At 36.2% G+C, this 15,979-nt stretch overlaps 3 protein-coding genes across 3 annotated transcripts; 1 reads left to right on the top strand and 2 right to left on the bottom strand.

The window, feature by feature from the left end:
• The first annotated feature begins 8,125 nt into the window (after positions 1–8,125).
• LOC104765341 (putative pentatricopeptide repeat-containing protein At3g15200) lies at positions 8,126–10,270 on the top strand. The gene has a single exon (XM_010489036.3). The coding sequence runs from the start codon at positions 8,233–8,235 to the stop codon at positions 9,793–9,795; it is 1,563 nt and encodes a 520-aa protein (XP_010487338.1). The 5' UTR covers positions 8,126–8,232; the 3' UTR covers positions 9,796–10,270.
• On the bottom strand, positions 9,683–11,209 carry LOC104765342 (small ribosomal subunit protein bS20c). Its single transcript, XM_010489037.3, has 3 exons — positions 10,766–11,209; positions 10,454–10,614; positions 9,683–10,135 (listed from the first exon to the last, which is right to left on the bottom strand). The coding sequence occupies exons 1-3, from the start codon at positions 10,953–10,955 to the stop codon at positions 9,878–9,880; spliced, it is 609 nt and encodes a 202-aa protein (XP_010487339.2). The 5' UTR covers positions 10,956–11,209; the 3' UTR covers positions 9,683–9,877.
• On the bottom strand, positions 11,153–15,327 carry LOC104765340 (uncharacterized). The gene is made up of 17 exons (XM_010489035.3): positions 15,162–15,327; positions 14,997–15,060; positions 14,802–14,910; positions 14,604–14,666; positions 14,397–14,500; positions 14,114–14,180; positions 13,951–14,022; positions 13,709–13,870; positions 13,528–13,601; positions 13,318–13,415; positions 12,854–12,961; positions 12,597–12,694; positions 12,276–12,413; positions 12,119–12,166; positions 11,788–11,902; positions 11,577–11,674; positions 11,153–11,460 (listed from the first exon to the last, which is right to left on the bottom strand). Exons 1-17 carry the CDS (start codon positions 15,214–15,216, stop codon positions 11,374–11,376), a joined length of 1,560 nt encoding a protein of 519 aa, XP_010487337.2. The 5' UTR covers positions 15,217–15,327; the 3' UTR covers positions 11,153–11,373.
• Positions 15,328–15,979: the final 652 nt, after the last annotated feature.

Genomic DNA, 15,979 nt, shown 5'->3' with positions numbered 1-15,979 from the left:
GTAGGCTTACCGCACCATCACTAAGTGATCGACTTACAAAAAACCGTTTTCTCTAATGTATGGGATGGAAACAGTAATGCCATGTGAAGTAGGCGTGACTACGGCACGAACCGAGCACCCTAACTTGCAGAAAAACGAAGAGTTGATGAGTCTCAATCTCGATCCATTAGACGAGAAACGAGAAGCAGCGAAAATCAAAAATTTATGTTATCAACAGGAAGCAGCTAAAAGTTACGACGCGGACACTCCAAGAGGAGACTGGATCTTGCGACGTACTTTTCAAAATACAAGGGAACAAGGATCTGGGAAACTCGGTCTCACCTTGGAGGTCCTTACAAGGTCACTGAAGTTCGTGGGTCAGGAGCCTATTTTGCCAATGATTAACACTACACGTCCCATGTTATGGACAACGTTTTCAATAATATGTTACTGTCACATAAAGTGTGTCACTAGCACAAGACTCAACCGTGTCACGAGCACGAGACTTAAATGTGTCACGAGCACGAGACTCAAGCGTGTCACGAGCACGAGTCTTGAACATGTCACGAGCACAAGACTTGAACGTGTCACAAGCACAAGTCTTGGACGTGTCACGAGCACAAGATTTAATTGTGCCACGAGCACGAGACATGGACTATATGTCATGAGCATTGATAAAATAGCATGTGCGTGTCATAGACACGAGACGTGGATCTTTGTCACGTACACAAAGATAATGTCGCGAGCATATAAGTAATGTCAATACCACATGACGTATGTAATGCCATGAGCATGTGAACAGTGCTATGAGCACAAGGCATAAAAAATGTCATGAACAATGTAATTAAGGAAGTGAGCACGTGACAGTTGTGGAACACCTGACTGTCACGAGCACAAGCACTCAAACGATGTTATGAACATTGCTATTAAGGAAGTGAGCAGCAAGTGACAGTTATGTTCCTGACTGTCACGAGCAAAAGATACAAACGATGTCATGAACATTATTATTAAAGAGTTGTGTACGTGATAGTTATGAAACACCTGCCTGTCTCGAGCACAAGACAATTAAAATGTTTCATGAACACAAGACACAAAGAATGTGTTGAGCATTGTGATTTCAAAAATAATGTTGTGACTGTAATGGGCACAAGACATGAAGTTGTGTCATGAACACATAAATAATGCCATGAGCATTGTTACTGCAAAAAGCGAGCGCACGGTATAAACAATGTGTCACAAGCACAAGATTTTAATGTGTCACGAACACTAAACATAAACAACGTCAAAAACATCGTTATTGAAGAACATAAAAGCACGTTACTGTTATGGAACATGTGACTGTCACAAGCAAAGAACATTAAAATGTTCATAACATTGTTTATGTAAGAAAAACCACGTGACAGTTAAGGTCATGACAGTTGTGGAGCACCCTACTGTCAAGAGCACATATCATAAACAATGTCACGAACATTGTTTATTAAAGAGGAGCATGTGACAGTTACGAAACACCTCATTGTCATGACCTCGAGATATAAGTAATATGTCATAAACATTGAAGTTAAAGAAAGAAAACACGTGACTAGTTATGAAACACCAGGCTGTCACGCGCACAAGACGATAATTTGTGTCATAAGCAACCATGTGACTGTCGTGAGCACAAGACTCACGCCATGAGCGCGTGACATGGACGATGTTATGAACACGCGACATGAATAGCGGCAGTCACACGTGACACAAATGGTAGCAGAGGCGTGCAACATGAACTATTTCTTGAGCACGTAACGACGCGTGATATAGGCGATGTGATGAGCATACAACGCGAATCGTGTCACGAGCACAAAACATTGACAATGTCATGAACATTGTTATTAAAGAAGCGAGCACGTGACAATTATGGAACACCTGACTGTCACGAGCGCAAGACATGAACAATGTCGAGAACGCACGACATAAATGCTGTTGGAAGCACATGATGTGACTAATTCCTTGAGCACACGATAGAAATCGCGTCATGAGCGTAATCATGATGACAAGATGTTGAGAGCATGAAACTCACGCCATTAGCTTTTAACATGAGCAATGTCATGAACATGTGACATGAATGGTGTCAGAGGCACGTGACATGAACAACGTCGTGAACACAAAACAATCATGTGACATGGCACAAAGCAGTAGATGTGTCAACAAATAAGTATCATTTTATGTTTCATGTCACGAGACAGATCATGTCACAAATGTGAGACCTAAGTTGTGTCTCACGCACAAGATAAGAAATTGTTTGTTATGTACATCCTCACATGTGGAGATTATCGTACAGTAAGAGAATGTTATCATATATAAGATCAATGCCACGAGCAAGTCTTATGACTGACAAGAATGTCAGAACCTATAAAATGGTCATGGCACATATAGTCAAGTACAAAAATGATCCCAGTCAGGACGTGTTAAGGACTCAACATTGTCTCTACGGAGTCACTATTCGATAAAGCTGCTATGGTGACGTCACAAGCCGTTACAAATCATTTCAAAAGGTACATGACTTTGAGATTTTGTTGGCTGGAAAAATAATACCATTGTTTTTAACAACTCTCTAAATTCTTACTAATAAAATAGAGAATATGGGCTAACTGTTGGGCATAATTTTATCATCATAAATACATAAATATAATTTATTTATTCAACACATATTTTGCTGGATAAAATCAGCGTAGATAAGAGTTTATCTTATAAGAGGAAAATCTTCCTGATTGGTTCAATGAACTGAGAATCTCGTGACTGACTCTGTTAAGAGACCGAAAATCTCGTGACTCTGTCACGAGACCGAGAATCTCGCGACTAACTTTGTCGAAGGACCGAAAGTCACGCGACTAGATCTGTTAAGAGACCAAGAGTCTAACGACCGACTTTACTAATGGGCCAAGAGTCCCGTGACCAACCCTATCATAGATAGAGTCGGTAAGCCCAAGACAAATCCTAAGGGATTAGGGCAAATGAGTCTCTATATAAGGAGAGCGGCCTCCACGTGAGACAGGGGAGAGCAACAAATCAAGAGATCTAAAACACAAGACACACGACTCAACTCTAGAACGCGACTAGGGTTTATAGATTGATTCGCTGTGCCTTGAATTCTTGTATTTGAGCTCGAGACTTTGATCAATAAAAACAATTATTTAACATATGTTTCTTGTTTCGGTAGTCTTTAAAGGAATCGATTATTTTTGTCCAAATGCTCTGTATCTTATTTTTTTATTGATGAATATTTTAGCAATAAAAAAATTAAACGAAACAATCTTTGCATTAAACTTTTCTTATGACATAAAATCAAGAAAATAACACTTAATGAGGAACTTTTTTTTAATCGATTAGTTTTAGATACATTGCTTATCTGATGTACTAAACTTTTGATACAATGTAAGATACACTTTCTAGTTACAATGTAACAAAAATTAGATACATGGGTTCAAAAGGAAAAAAAAGAAGAAGAAGAAATCCGGACAAATTTGTTTGACGTATTAAATGGAGATGCGTGGAGTTTGCTGTTTGCCCACACAATGTATTCCCCATAAATGCTGATAAGATTTCGATTTTTTTTTTTTTTAACCAAGGTTCCCAATTAAGAATGTAATCCCATATCATAATATAATGTCTATGGTTAAACAAAATTTCTGATTCAAGAACTCTTTTTTTTTTTTTTTTTGCTTGGTTCCGTTTGCTCACGTGATTTAGGATCTAATTAAAAGCTGGCTTTCCTCTTAACAGATAGGCAGTGAGTACAACTAACTTGAATTTTGCACGCTTTGTTATGAGATTGTTTCAAATGAGAGAGCTTATTTATCACCCACACAACATGTACAACAAACCTTGTTGCCATATATATGCACAAAGTATAAAGTTTTAAACTTATGATTGACTGGACTCAGTATGTTTTCCCTTAATAGTTAATATGTTTGACTCCAAGTTAATGCTATTGAGAAAAAAGAAAAAAAAAACTGAAAAAATCTGTGAGTCATTTCATTTACTCAGTAACTATGTTTTCATATAATATCTCAAATTTTCTTTTCGAAAATGAGTAAAGTGAATTATAAATGTATGCATAATACTCTAGTTTTCTCAAAATTTTGTTTGAAATTAAAATTACCATTTATATGAGTACATCTAACATAGTTTTAAAAAAAAGAGAGGAGAGTAGTAAATTTTTAAAAAAACTACAAGGAAATAAATTGAGCAGCGGCGCCTGAAAAGCAGAGAGAAAGGAACCAAAACAAAACAATAAATAATATTGGATGACGCAAAATTGTAAAAAAATATACGTGGCGACATCAGGAGGACGCGCGGCTAAGTAAACGCGTTTCAATGTAGGAGAGTGAATCTCACCGCTAATCACGTGCCGACGGCGATCGCGTGAAAGAAATAGAGCGTTAATGCGTGACTTGTTCGACTCTAGCTCCATTTTCAACTTTGAGTTTGACTGCTTTATTTTTCTTTAATTTTATTTTTATTTTTATTTTTTCCCAATAAAAAATAAAAAATTGAAAAGCTACATAGCCGCCCCTTCGCCCGAAAAAAACAAACATGAGCCCACAACGCACTCGAGTATTTAAATAATAAAAGAAATTTAAAAATTTAAAGTGTTTTGTTATCTTTGGTTTTTTATAAAAGATGTATAGTGCCACGTGGTCAACGCGACGCGTGGAGAATGATTATGGAGAGAGAGAGAATGGTGGCCGCGTCGGCTAACCGTGAGAGAGATCCTAACGGCGGTGGGCCCGCCGTTTGTTTTGTTTCCTAAAAGACGGACGGTAATTTTACTTTACATTGACGACGGCACATGAAGACGTCTTCATTATAAAAAGCTTGGTTTAAAATTTAATTTAATTTAATTCTTCTGGCTACTTAGTTTTTTTTTCTGAAATATATTTTTTTTTAAATATGTCTTCGCCACAGCTATATATGTCTTCACGCCATGGATAAGGGCATCATTTTAGGGGAACAATTTTGGGTGTTTTTAAAGTAAAAATATTATAAAAATAATGTAAGATTATTAGTTTAAATCTTTTGTTAAAAAGTTAATTATTAAGAAAATATGTTTAATATTATAAGATTTAATAATATAATATTCTTAAACATAATATAATTATAAAAACTTATAAATTAATATTTAAATTGCATACTTATATAAAAGCAATGTATACTTATAAATTAATATAATATTTTTAAACATATTACAATTATAAAAACATATAAATTGCATACTTATATAAAAGCAATTGTATACTTATAAATTAATATAATATTCTTAAACATATTATAATTATAAAAACTTATAAATTAATATTTAAATTGCATACTTATATAAAACCAATTGTATAATTATAAATTAATATAATATTTTTAAACATATTACAATTATAAAAACTTATAAATTAATATTTAAATTGCATACTTATATAAAAGCAATTGTATACTTATAAATTAATATAATATTCTTAAACATATTACAATTATAAAAATTTATAATATAATATTCTTAAACACTCTTTTAATTTGTGAAAAATTGTTTGCAAAAAATTGTATTCATTCATAATTTGCCACATCAATTTAGAACTAAGCCAAAATCAATTCTATATCAATAATTAAAAAAGAGTTCTAAATTATTATTCATTATTTTTCTAATTTTTTTGAGTTTAGAACACCAAAAATGTTTTCTCTATAATAATGGCTTAATGGATTGGATTTTTCTCGGGCCACAGAATCTGCTCGTTTATCAGAATATTTTTAAATAAAATACCATTATTTTACTATATTATCTTCTTTTTCTTTGTTAATTATTATCGTTATCTTTACGTTTCACAAGGTGTAACAACAGTTAATTGATTATCAAGATACTGTTTTAGTATTTCTTAAACATGATTATTGAACTACGTAGCAGCTTCCCATACATATATGTCGTCGGTCTCTTTTTTTTTCGTCATCTGATGTAAATATTGATAATAAACGTGAAGGAGACATAAATTACGAACTTCAGCCAGCGGAGAGATGAATTAGCCCTGAGAGTTCGATTTATTCGGTTGGTTCGGTTCGGTTATTTCAATTTTTCGGTTTTTTCAATTATTAAAATGTATACCGAATTAAACCGAAATTAAAAACGGTTCGGATCGGTTCGGTTTTCGGGTTATTCGGTTTTTGGATATAAAAACCAAAAAAAACGATTTTCATTGTTAAGTCAAAAATAAATGGGCCAAACTAAAATAAAAGCTCGTTACTTAACATAGAAAATAAAGATCTGTAATAAAACAAAAATAAAATAAAAGCACTCCTTGTGTTGCCCTAGCCGCTAGCCGCAAGCCACAAGAGATAGTTTGTTCTGTGAACGGTGATCGGAGAAGAAGGAAAATAATTGGAGAAGGACATATGAAAAGAAAAGAAGAATATTAGAGAAGAAGAATAATAAAAATGATAAGGAGAGGAAGGAGAAGATGGAGATGATGGGAGAAGATTGGAGGAGAAAAAAGAGTATGAATAATAAAAATAATAAGAGAGTAAAAGAAAAATAATAAGGAGCAGAAGACTATGCCCTCGTCACCGTTGAGCCGGAGCCATTGTTCGTGAGAAGTGAAGAGTTGTTCGTTAAACTCTTTTTTTGTATAATAAAGAGTTCTCAGAGAATCTCACCAGAATTGTTGTTTTCTCTCTCTATCGAATATATGTCTAGTTCGTGAAAAAACAAAAAAAAAAGACGAAGAAGTGGTCAATCATCAATGTATTAAGGTTTAGACTTTAGATTTAGTTCGATTAACCGTTCGGTTCAGAGAACCGATTTTAATTTTAGAAGTTGCCGATCGGTTCTGCCCTAATAACCGAACCCAAACCAAATACTCAAAATTTCGGTTCGGCTCGGTTCGGTTATTTCGGTTCGGTTTTTTATCCTAGGGCTAACATGAATATCTCTAAAGTCGACTTCGAACTCATAACATCTTAGACTTCCAAATATGTGTTAACCACTACATTACAACGCATTTTTGAAAATTGATGCTTTTAAAACTTATATATTTTCATGATGCTTAAAGCACCAGCTTCACGGACTTTAATCACGGGCCAAACCTGCGAGGGAGACTAAACTAACAGACGAAATAAAAGTCTCCGGAAACTAAACTGAGAGCTAAAAACCATTAAACATATAAAGCAGAAAATATAAGCTTCAAACTAAAAGAAATTGCAACCAAAGTTTAAACACAATAGCACCGAAACTTCAATCCTTAGAGAGACGCTAGCTCAAAATTAACTTCTTCTTCTAAAAATCCTAAGAATAAGATTTATCGATGCCCTCTGGCATACCAAAGATATGTCGTCGGTCTCTATGTCAAATTTTTTTTTTATAAAACTAAAATTTTAGTTTTGGTCGGCAATTTTCTTTTTCTTTTTGATTTTGATTTTTTTTTTTTTTTTTTTTTTTTTGTCGTCAACAGAACTTTTGAATATTAACAACGGTCAGCATACATTGTTCCATGAGATTACAAAATTAGACTTTCTTTTCCTAGCATCTTTAGCCACAACACGTGAGATTTTAAGGAACTTTATAGTTTCATACGATGTAGCTATGTTCACAATGTCCTTCAATTGGGTTGCAATGAGAGTCTGGTCCCGATCTTCAGAATGATGTTTGCAGGTATACATGTGAGAAACCTTTTTATATAGAGTTTCAGCATCTCCACAGAAAATGACATTGCTATTGCCCAATCTACTGAGGTGAAGAACTGCCCATTTTATACAGTAATAATACTTTGATTATTTAATTATAAACTCACTATATTTTAATTTCACAAAAAAAAAAACTCACCTGTAGATTTGTGTTTGTGTTTTGGTTAGTGTTATGTTTACAATGTTATTTGCAATAATTAATCACCCAAAAAATTTAATTGGAATTATAATTTTGTATATGTTATTCCTGGTTCCTAAGAGCAAGCACATCGGTTGGGACTTTTTTTTGGTCCCTCACATTTAATAATAATATTTAGAAGAGAATCGATATAACTAAAGTCTCGACAAATTTTTGTTCTAACCCTAGAAAAAATAGAACATCCAATGAGAACGTAACACGCGTCGAAATGGACGACCAAAAAACGTCCCGAATAAAGATACCGTTCTTCAAATTTGGGCTTTTTTTATTTATTTTAAATCTAAAAAAAACGGGATACGGCCCAAATCATCACCGATGCACATGGTCTAAGATCGTACCCTATAGACTTTGTGAAGATGGGTGGGAAAAACAAAATTGAAATCTTACTGAAGCTACAAAATGCTCTATGGCGACGCCAGATCTCTTCTTCATCATCATCCTTGGTCGTTCTTCGCCGTGTTTTACCTCCTGAGAAGCCTAATCATGAGAACCACACCACTCTCTCTGGGTTTCGCTTTCTGGGTACTAATCAAGTTCATTCTCTTGCAGCTCACGACAATGTCAAGCAATCTGCTGTCGATGATGTTCATAACATCATAAAGAATCACCGTGGAAGTTCATCTGAAGAGATTGAGCGTATTCTTGGTAAGTGCGGGATTGAGTTAACCGAAGAGCTGGTTCTAGAAGTGGTTACTCGGAATCGATCTGATTGGAGACCGGCTTACGTACTTTTCCAATTGATCGTGAAACAGTCTGTGTATCTATCTAGCTCCTTGGTGTATAACGAGATTCTCGATGTTCTTTGGAAAATGAAGCGATTCGAAGAGTTCCACCAAGTGTTCGACGAAATGTCTAAGAGAGATGGGTTTATTAACGAGAAGACATATGTGGTTTTGCTAAACCGGTACGCTGCTGCCCACAAAGTAGATGAAGCAGTAGGAGTGTTTGAGAGGAGGAGAGAGTTTGGGATAGAGGATGATTTGGTTGCATTTCATGGGCTTTTGATGTGGTTGTGTAGGTATAAGCATGTTGAATTTGCGGAGACCTTGTTGTGCTCTCGTAGAAGAGAGTTTGGTTGCGATATTAAAGCCATGAATATTATTCTCAATGGGTGGTGTGTTTTGGGGAATGTTCATGAAGCTAAGAGGATTTGGAAAGATATCATTGCTTCTAAATGTAGGCCAGATGTTGTCAGCTATGGGACAATGATTAATGCGTTGACGAAGAAAGGGAAATTGGGAAAGGCTATGGAACTATACAGAGCTATGTGGGAAACTGGAAGAAACCTGGATGTTAAAATCTGCAATAACGTCATTGATGCTTTGTGTTTCAAGAAGAGAATACCAGAGGCTCTACAAGTGTTCAAAGAGATGGGTGACAAGGGTTGCTTTCCTAATGTTGTGACCTATAACTCGCTTTTGAAGCATCTCTGCAAGATAAGGAGAACAGGTAAAGTTTGGGAGCTTGTGGAAGAAATGGAACATAAAGGTGGGAGTTGTTCGCCTAACGATGTGACGTTCGGTTACTTGCTTAAGTATTCGCAGAAGCCTAAGGATGTGGAGGACGTTTTGGAGAGGATGAGAAAGAACAGGTGTGAAATGACGAGCGACTTGTACAACTTGATGTTTAGGTTATATGTTCAATGGGACAATGAAGAGAGAGTGAGAGAGATATGGGGGAAGATGGAGAAAAGTGGATTAGGACCTGATCAGAGAACATATACTATTAGAATTCATGGTCTGCATACAAAGGGAAAAATTGGACAAGCATTGAGTTACTTTCAAGAGATGATGTCAAGAGGAATGGTGCCAGAGCCAAGAACTGAGATGTTACTGAACCAGAACAAGACCAAGCCAAGAGTAGAAGACAAAATGCTTAGATCGAACTTAACAAAAGAAGATGAGTCTGAAAACGACTAAATGTACATTAAAAAGAAACAGATTTTTTATTTTGAAAAGATCTAGTACCAAAAACAAATTTCCATTATCCAGCTCCATGTTCTTATGCAGCCATTGTCACAGCTTCTGATGCTACTGCTGCTGCTGCGTCAGGGACATACCAACCGTGGTGAATCTCAACAGCTTTTTTCCTCCTTGCCAGCCGAGACTTCCTACGGGCACCAGTGTTCTTGTGTAGAGCTTTAACCTTCACTGCTTTGTCAATTGCAGAATAAGCCTCTCCGATAAGTTTTTCCACGGATACAATCTCATCAGGTTGAGCCTCTGTTTTCTTCTTGAGTCCCTCAAGTGCTTCCAAGACCTGTTAGAATATAACTCAAATGGGATTATACTCTCATCTTGCATGTATGTAAAAAAGTTAATCACAAACATTTATAATTCTTGTAATGAGATGTTGTAACCTATCAAGACTAATCCACCTACTTGGATTCCAATATCGAGTGTTGTTTACTACAAGAAATCCAAAGGAGAAACATTCCCTAATATTGATTCCACCTAACTTATCACTAAGACTTCAGAGGAAACAGCATCTACAAGCTTATCAACAATCTTGTATCCCTATCTTCAAACAGCACTCCAACATATATTCACAGAAACAGTATGAGGTTTACAAGATTACCTTCTTCATCCGTGTCCGGGCTTCAGATTTCTTAGATTTGTTGTAAAGGCGCCTCTTCTCAGCTTGGCGAGCTCTCTTAGCAGCAGAATCAGCTTTCTTCGTCGGAGCAGTAGCCTCACACACAATCAATTGCCTCGTTGGCTTCTGTACCCATAAATTCCCTGTCGAGACATGTATAATTCAATCCCAAAAACCCCAAAATTTCGAAAACAAAAGAGCTCCGAATGAATTCACCAAAAATGCAGATAACACATTTCAATAATTCCATGACCAGGAAGAAATTCACGATTCTGAAAGTAGGGGTTATTATACCGGAGGAGAAGGCGACACATTGAGAAACGCTCTGTGAGAAGCTAAGCGAAGAGCATACAGTAGCCGAAGAAGCACGACGAGTGGTGAAGGTAGAAGATGGTGACGAACAAGAGATTCCCTTAAGCGAAAGAACTTTGAATTGAGATTCGAGAGTCGCACAGGAAGAAAGACACTGCACTATCTTCGCCATCGATATCTACACGGCTTCTCTCCTCTTCTCTTCTCTTCACTGCTCCCTCCTCTGTCAGTAAGAAGAATAATGGCCATTTCGAACCAGTGTTATCCATAAAGGAAGAGATGATGTCTGGAATTGTAATTACCATATTACCCTCATTTGATTTACTTAACAACGATTTAACCCTTTCTGTGTTTTATTCTCAGGCTATGTATGGCAAACTATGTGAAACGAACCAACTCATATCTTTTTTTATCTGTTTTTCCTTTGATTAACCAACGTTCAACACTAAAGAAATATAAAGAACACAAATCTCGTTTCGAAACTTTGTACTGTTTCCAAGGAACTAAAGTTTACTTATCCGAACACTAGAGAAGATTACAAAAAAAAAAAAAACTTTGGTCAACGAACAAGTTTTTCTCTAATTATGTCTTCAAAATCCTTCGCCTGTCTTTACTTCTGGTCGTGCGTCTCTGTACTTCTTCGACATATACGGTCCACTTCGAACAGCTTCTTGCAGCTGCAACAAATTTCAATCATGTCCACAGCCAGCAAAAAGTATATAATATAACATGATAGAAAGCTTTTTCCGAAACTTCCATCTTAGTAGAAGATAGCAGAGGCAAAAGATGGAACCTTTTCACCAGTTTTTAGACGACGAGGGTCATCAACAAAGGTACTACACAAGAACGCTTCGTGAATTGATTTGCAGCAGTTATACCTTGCTTCCATTGCTGAGTAAATAAAATGTGTCATTTAGACTCATAGAACAAAGGGGTCGAAGGGAGAAAAAAGGCAATACAATGGCTGGTGTGTGTAATGATGCGAGGAGTGTTACTTGGTTTACCTATTTTCTCACTTTCAGTGGTTGCATCTGTAACTATGTTTAGTATCTCTTCTTTGGACAATATTTCCACCAGGCACCATGGCCGAGACACCAATGCTGTTAACGTTCTATAACCCTGCAAACGACATTGTAAACAACCTAGTTTTAACAAAAAACAAAGTTCCCTCTAGAAATGTATAAACAGAGCGACATGTTCCGAGTTTTGTGTAGAAGGACAAAAGAGAAGTTTTACTTTTGAATGAAATGTACTGTGGCATTTTAAAATTTCCAACCAGAGAAATCAAGGGGGAGAATATATAAAAGATCAAATGCTGAAATTATAAAGCTTTACCGCAAGACGAATCTCTGAGCTTTGTTGAAGAACTGAAAGGAATAAACCCTGCGATTTGTGTGGCATGCTTCAATTAGTTCATGTTACGGATCAAACATAAACATATGTCGTCTGCACACTACTGAGCAAAAATAAGCAAAGGAGGAAATGAACTTACGGATGGGGTTAGTTTTGTGCCCTCTGCTGCAACATCGTATATTAAACATCGAAGGCTTTCTTCAGCTTTTCCATCAACTATTCTGTTACTCTTAGGTCGTGTTTCACCTGCGATGTTTGCCAGTGCGTGCAGTGCAGCCTGCACATGCCATTTACGAAATAGTCATATAATTTCATGAATGTCGCTGCTAATGAACAAAATATCAACCTCAATATTTAGAATCAGAAATCCTAAAACTGAAAAAGTTGGATATTAAAAACTGTCTTCGTACGGGCATATAATCAGCAGGATTTCAATTGATGAGATCAATAACACACTAACCAACTGTTTTCCGTGTGCATTACGATCAAACGCAGAAGCTACAACGTGTCTTGCAGCTGGAGGTGAAGTTGAAAGGAGAAGAGTCGCCCCTTTCGTTGCTAGATATTAGTGTAAAAAATTTACATATAAGTCACAAGATCATTGCATGGGGAACAAATATCTTGTCAGTCGCTCTTATAATCCATAACTGCAAAGGTATGACCTAGCTAGCTATCTATTTTAGAAGAAGACTACAATAAACGGAGTTAGCCACTTACTTGATCCAATCTGACCAAGTGCATCAATCGCAACTTCCTGTGCATCAGTATCATTTATCTCCACTGACTCCAGACTCCCAACAATAGCTGAAATTAACGTCTTCACACCTGAATTCAGGAGAAGGGTGAAAGTGGATTTTTGCCAGCTACAGTACAGCCTAAAAACATAAGTCTATTCCTACAGCTATATTCTCTTTCATAGATTACATTTAGAGACAAAGCAATTCGTAGTTAACTTGTCAACTTCTTCACTTGTATCATAGGCACAATAAACAGAGGCTTTTATTATCTGATGATAGGAGAATAATGACCTAGATTATTTGAGACAGGGAACAACCGCATAACTCTTCCAGTCCTAACATAACATAATCCCTAAAACACGTTGTTGTGAAAGCATATAGAAGGAAACACAAAACAGTCACATTTTTCTAACCAATAGAGGCAAAGAATAATGAAAATCTTACTAGCTTCTTCCACGACATTGTAGATATTTTCCTTCGAGAGGAGCCTGCCACTTATCATTATTGCTCTTAGCTTTTCATATGGTCCCATCGATGTACCACTATGCAAAATATAAGACCCAGAGAAATATTAAAGGGTGAGCTGATGCAAGCTTAATAAATATCCATACTCTTTTTGTTGCAAACATGGGAAAGGTTCAACGGTGTCTATACCTGATGATAGAACACAACAGCTGAATAAGTGAATTTTGTGGCACGAACTCTGAACTGTGCTCCACTTCCACTAACTTCAGCGTTCATGCACAAATATTCAAACATAATTCTATCTTTTCCTTTCAAAAATGGGCAACACAGGAAATAGACTGAATAGTAATCTCAGATATTGGAGGCCAACCTCATAGTAGAGTTCCAGAACATTTAAGATCACAAGAGTGTCTTTTGTACCCTTCATTTCTGCCTCCAGTAAATCAAGAAGCCCCGAGTTCTTAATTTCTGAAGCTACAACTCGAGAAATCGAGAAAAGCTTCACTACCAAAGACAAAACCCGGACTCGTGCCTGAAAAGTAGTTGGATAACTGTAAGCGAAAACAAGAATGGAACAGCATGATAAAATTCTTTTATAAAGCGCTGAATTACCAGTGACGAACACCTTGCAGCAAGGTTGCGAAGATTTGTAGCATCGTTGGTGTCAGAAGGGAAGATCACGGACTGTGGAAAAAGAGTTTTATGCATCAGAAATAGTTGGTGTAAAAAAACTAGCCACTGAGCCTGAATAACCGGTTAAACATTAAACACAGACCATTGCATCGGGAAAACGTGCAAGGCTCTTAATTGTCTCACTTGCAGCATGTGCCACTTCATCATCGCTACAGAAAAAAACAAAAAAAATGTCAATGAGGCAAGCAGCTATTTAGGGACACTAAAGCCATATTTGAATCCCGCAAGACCAATCCAAAGGCTTTCTCGACGGCAATCATTATGCTTCAACTAGTTGTTTCTGTTGGTCTTAGACTAGAGTAATCCCAGACGAATGAACACAACTGTAAGAATATATTATAGAGCTATTAAACATGTCATCTTACCTGTTAATGATATAATCAAGAAGAAGAGGGTATATGCCATTGCTAACAACTAGCTGAACAGGGGAAACATCGTTTGTATCGCAATTCTCCAAGAGGCAAAGGACCTTAAGAAAAACCGAAACAAGACTTCAACATTAGCAAAGGCTACAAACGAGAAAACCCATTGAGAAGGCATACATAAACCAATGCTTATATATAGACACTTACAGTTTTGCAAGCCAGAGATTTCACTACTGCAGAATTCGCCTTGAGACCAACTTGCAGAACGGGCTTAAAACAAACACCAAATAATTAAATGAGACTACAACAAATATAGCAATTGGCTCAAAACCTATTTTCATCCAGCCAATTATAAACACAAATAACAGGAACACAAATCTACAAATAGAAATCAGTGAGTCTTACCATATACTGAGGAATGAGTGAGGCGCCATACTTAGTCTTAAACAGCCTCTCCAAGCAAGTCACAAGCGTGTTCTCAAAACCTGGGATGTCCGGATCAGTTTGTAAAGCCCTGCACGCGAATATTACAAATTCCCAGTTAACAACTAAAATAGCTACCCTGAACAAACCAAAAGAATAGATTCAAACAGAAATCACTTGAAAATAACGGGAAGAGGGAAGCGATCGAGGAACTCCTTAACCGAGGCTTCGTTTTGAACGCCTGAGATCAAAACGGTAATCGGATTTCAATCACGACGGAATTAGAACAATCGCACAAATACGTATAGAAGAAAGTGGTACGAGAACAATCGAGTTAGTTACCGGGATAGTGTGCGAACTCGAAAGCAGCATCGAACAACTGGTTAACGTCTTCCATGGCGATTTTCTTTTTTTCTTTTTCAGCAAAATTTGTTTCGTTGCGAACAAGAATGAGAGAGACGAAAAGGACCTCTTTGATGACGACGACTCAAGTCCTCCTATGCTTCATCAAACGCGTGGCAATTGAGAAACTCTTTAATTATAGCCTGGCCCATTAATCTGATAAGGCCCATAGGGGTGAGCAACAGTTATTTCATTGGTAATCTTACCAAGTTTGAAAAACAAATCATGATTGGTGACATTTTTAACTTTTAAGTTATGAACATAACTCAATCTTAACTCATGGTAATTCATGTTATCAACCATAGCCTCATTAATATTTGCTACTTTTCTCTATATAAAAATTAGAAAGTAATCTTTTTTTTTTTTTTTGAACAAAAGAAAGTAATTTATAATAATAAAAAGTAGGATTTATAAGCTCCTAAGATCGTCCACATAGGATTTTAAACAACCAATAAAAATTTGACATATCATTTATTAACATTTTATACAATTTCCAGAATTTTCTATATTAAAAATTATCTTAAACAACCTATCATGATTTGACATGTCATTCATTAACATTTTTTAAATTTACAGAATTTTTTAGAAAAAGAAAAATTTAAATTTATGGAAATCAAAGAACTAAGCATAATATCCCACATCGGCTAGAAATTTTTTAGACAATGGTTCAGAACCAGTATAAATAAGATTAATATGCTTCCAACAACGAATGAGCAGGAAAGCTTGATTTATCAGGCGTCCAAGTTTAAAAGTTTTAT

Source organism: Camelina sativa, chromosome 19 (assembly GCF_030686135.1).
Source record: "Camelina sativa cultivar CO46 ecotype springtype chromosome 19, ASM3068613v1".
NCBI classification, from domain to species: Eukaryota; Viridiplantae; Streptophyta; class Magnoliopsida; order Brassicales; family Brassicaceae; genus Camelina; species Camelina sativa.
This window is presented reverse-complemented; position numbering and strand designations above follow the sequence as displayed.

Excerpts from the sequence above, each read along its gene's own strand:
- LOC104765340 (XM_010489035.3), bottom strand. The coding sequence starts at position 15,216 with ATGGAAGACGTTAACCAGTTGTTCGATGCTGCTTTCGAGTTCGCACAC. Across the intron at positions 13,602-13,708 it reads TTCTGGAACTCTACTATGAG|TTAGTGGAAGTGGAGCACAG; the intron begins GTTGGCCTCCAA and ends TGAACGCTGAAG. Across the intron at positions 11,675-11,787 it reads CACTGAAAGTGAGAAAATAG|CAATGGAAGCAAGGTATAAC; the intron begins GTAAACCAAGTA and ends TTATTTACTCAG.
- LOC104765341 (XM_010489036.3), top strand. The coding sequence starts at position 8,233 with ATGGGTGGGAAAAACAAAATTGAAATCTTACTGAAGCTACAAAATGCT.
- LOC104765342 (XM_010489037.3), bottom strand. The coding sequence starts at position 10,955 with ATGGCGAAGATAGTGCAGTGTCTTTCTTCCTGTGCGACTCTCGAATCT. Across the intron at positions 10,615-10,765 it reads ATGTGTCGCCTTCTCCTCCG|GGAATTTATGGGTACAGAAG; the intron begins GTATAATAACCC and ends ATGTCTCGACAG. Across the intron at positions 10,136-10,453 it reads CCCGGACACGGATGAAGAAG|GTCTTGGAAGCACTTGAGGG; the intron begins GTAATCTTGTAA and ends ATATTCTAACAG.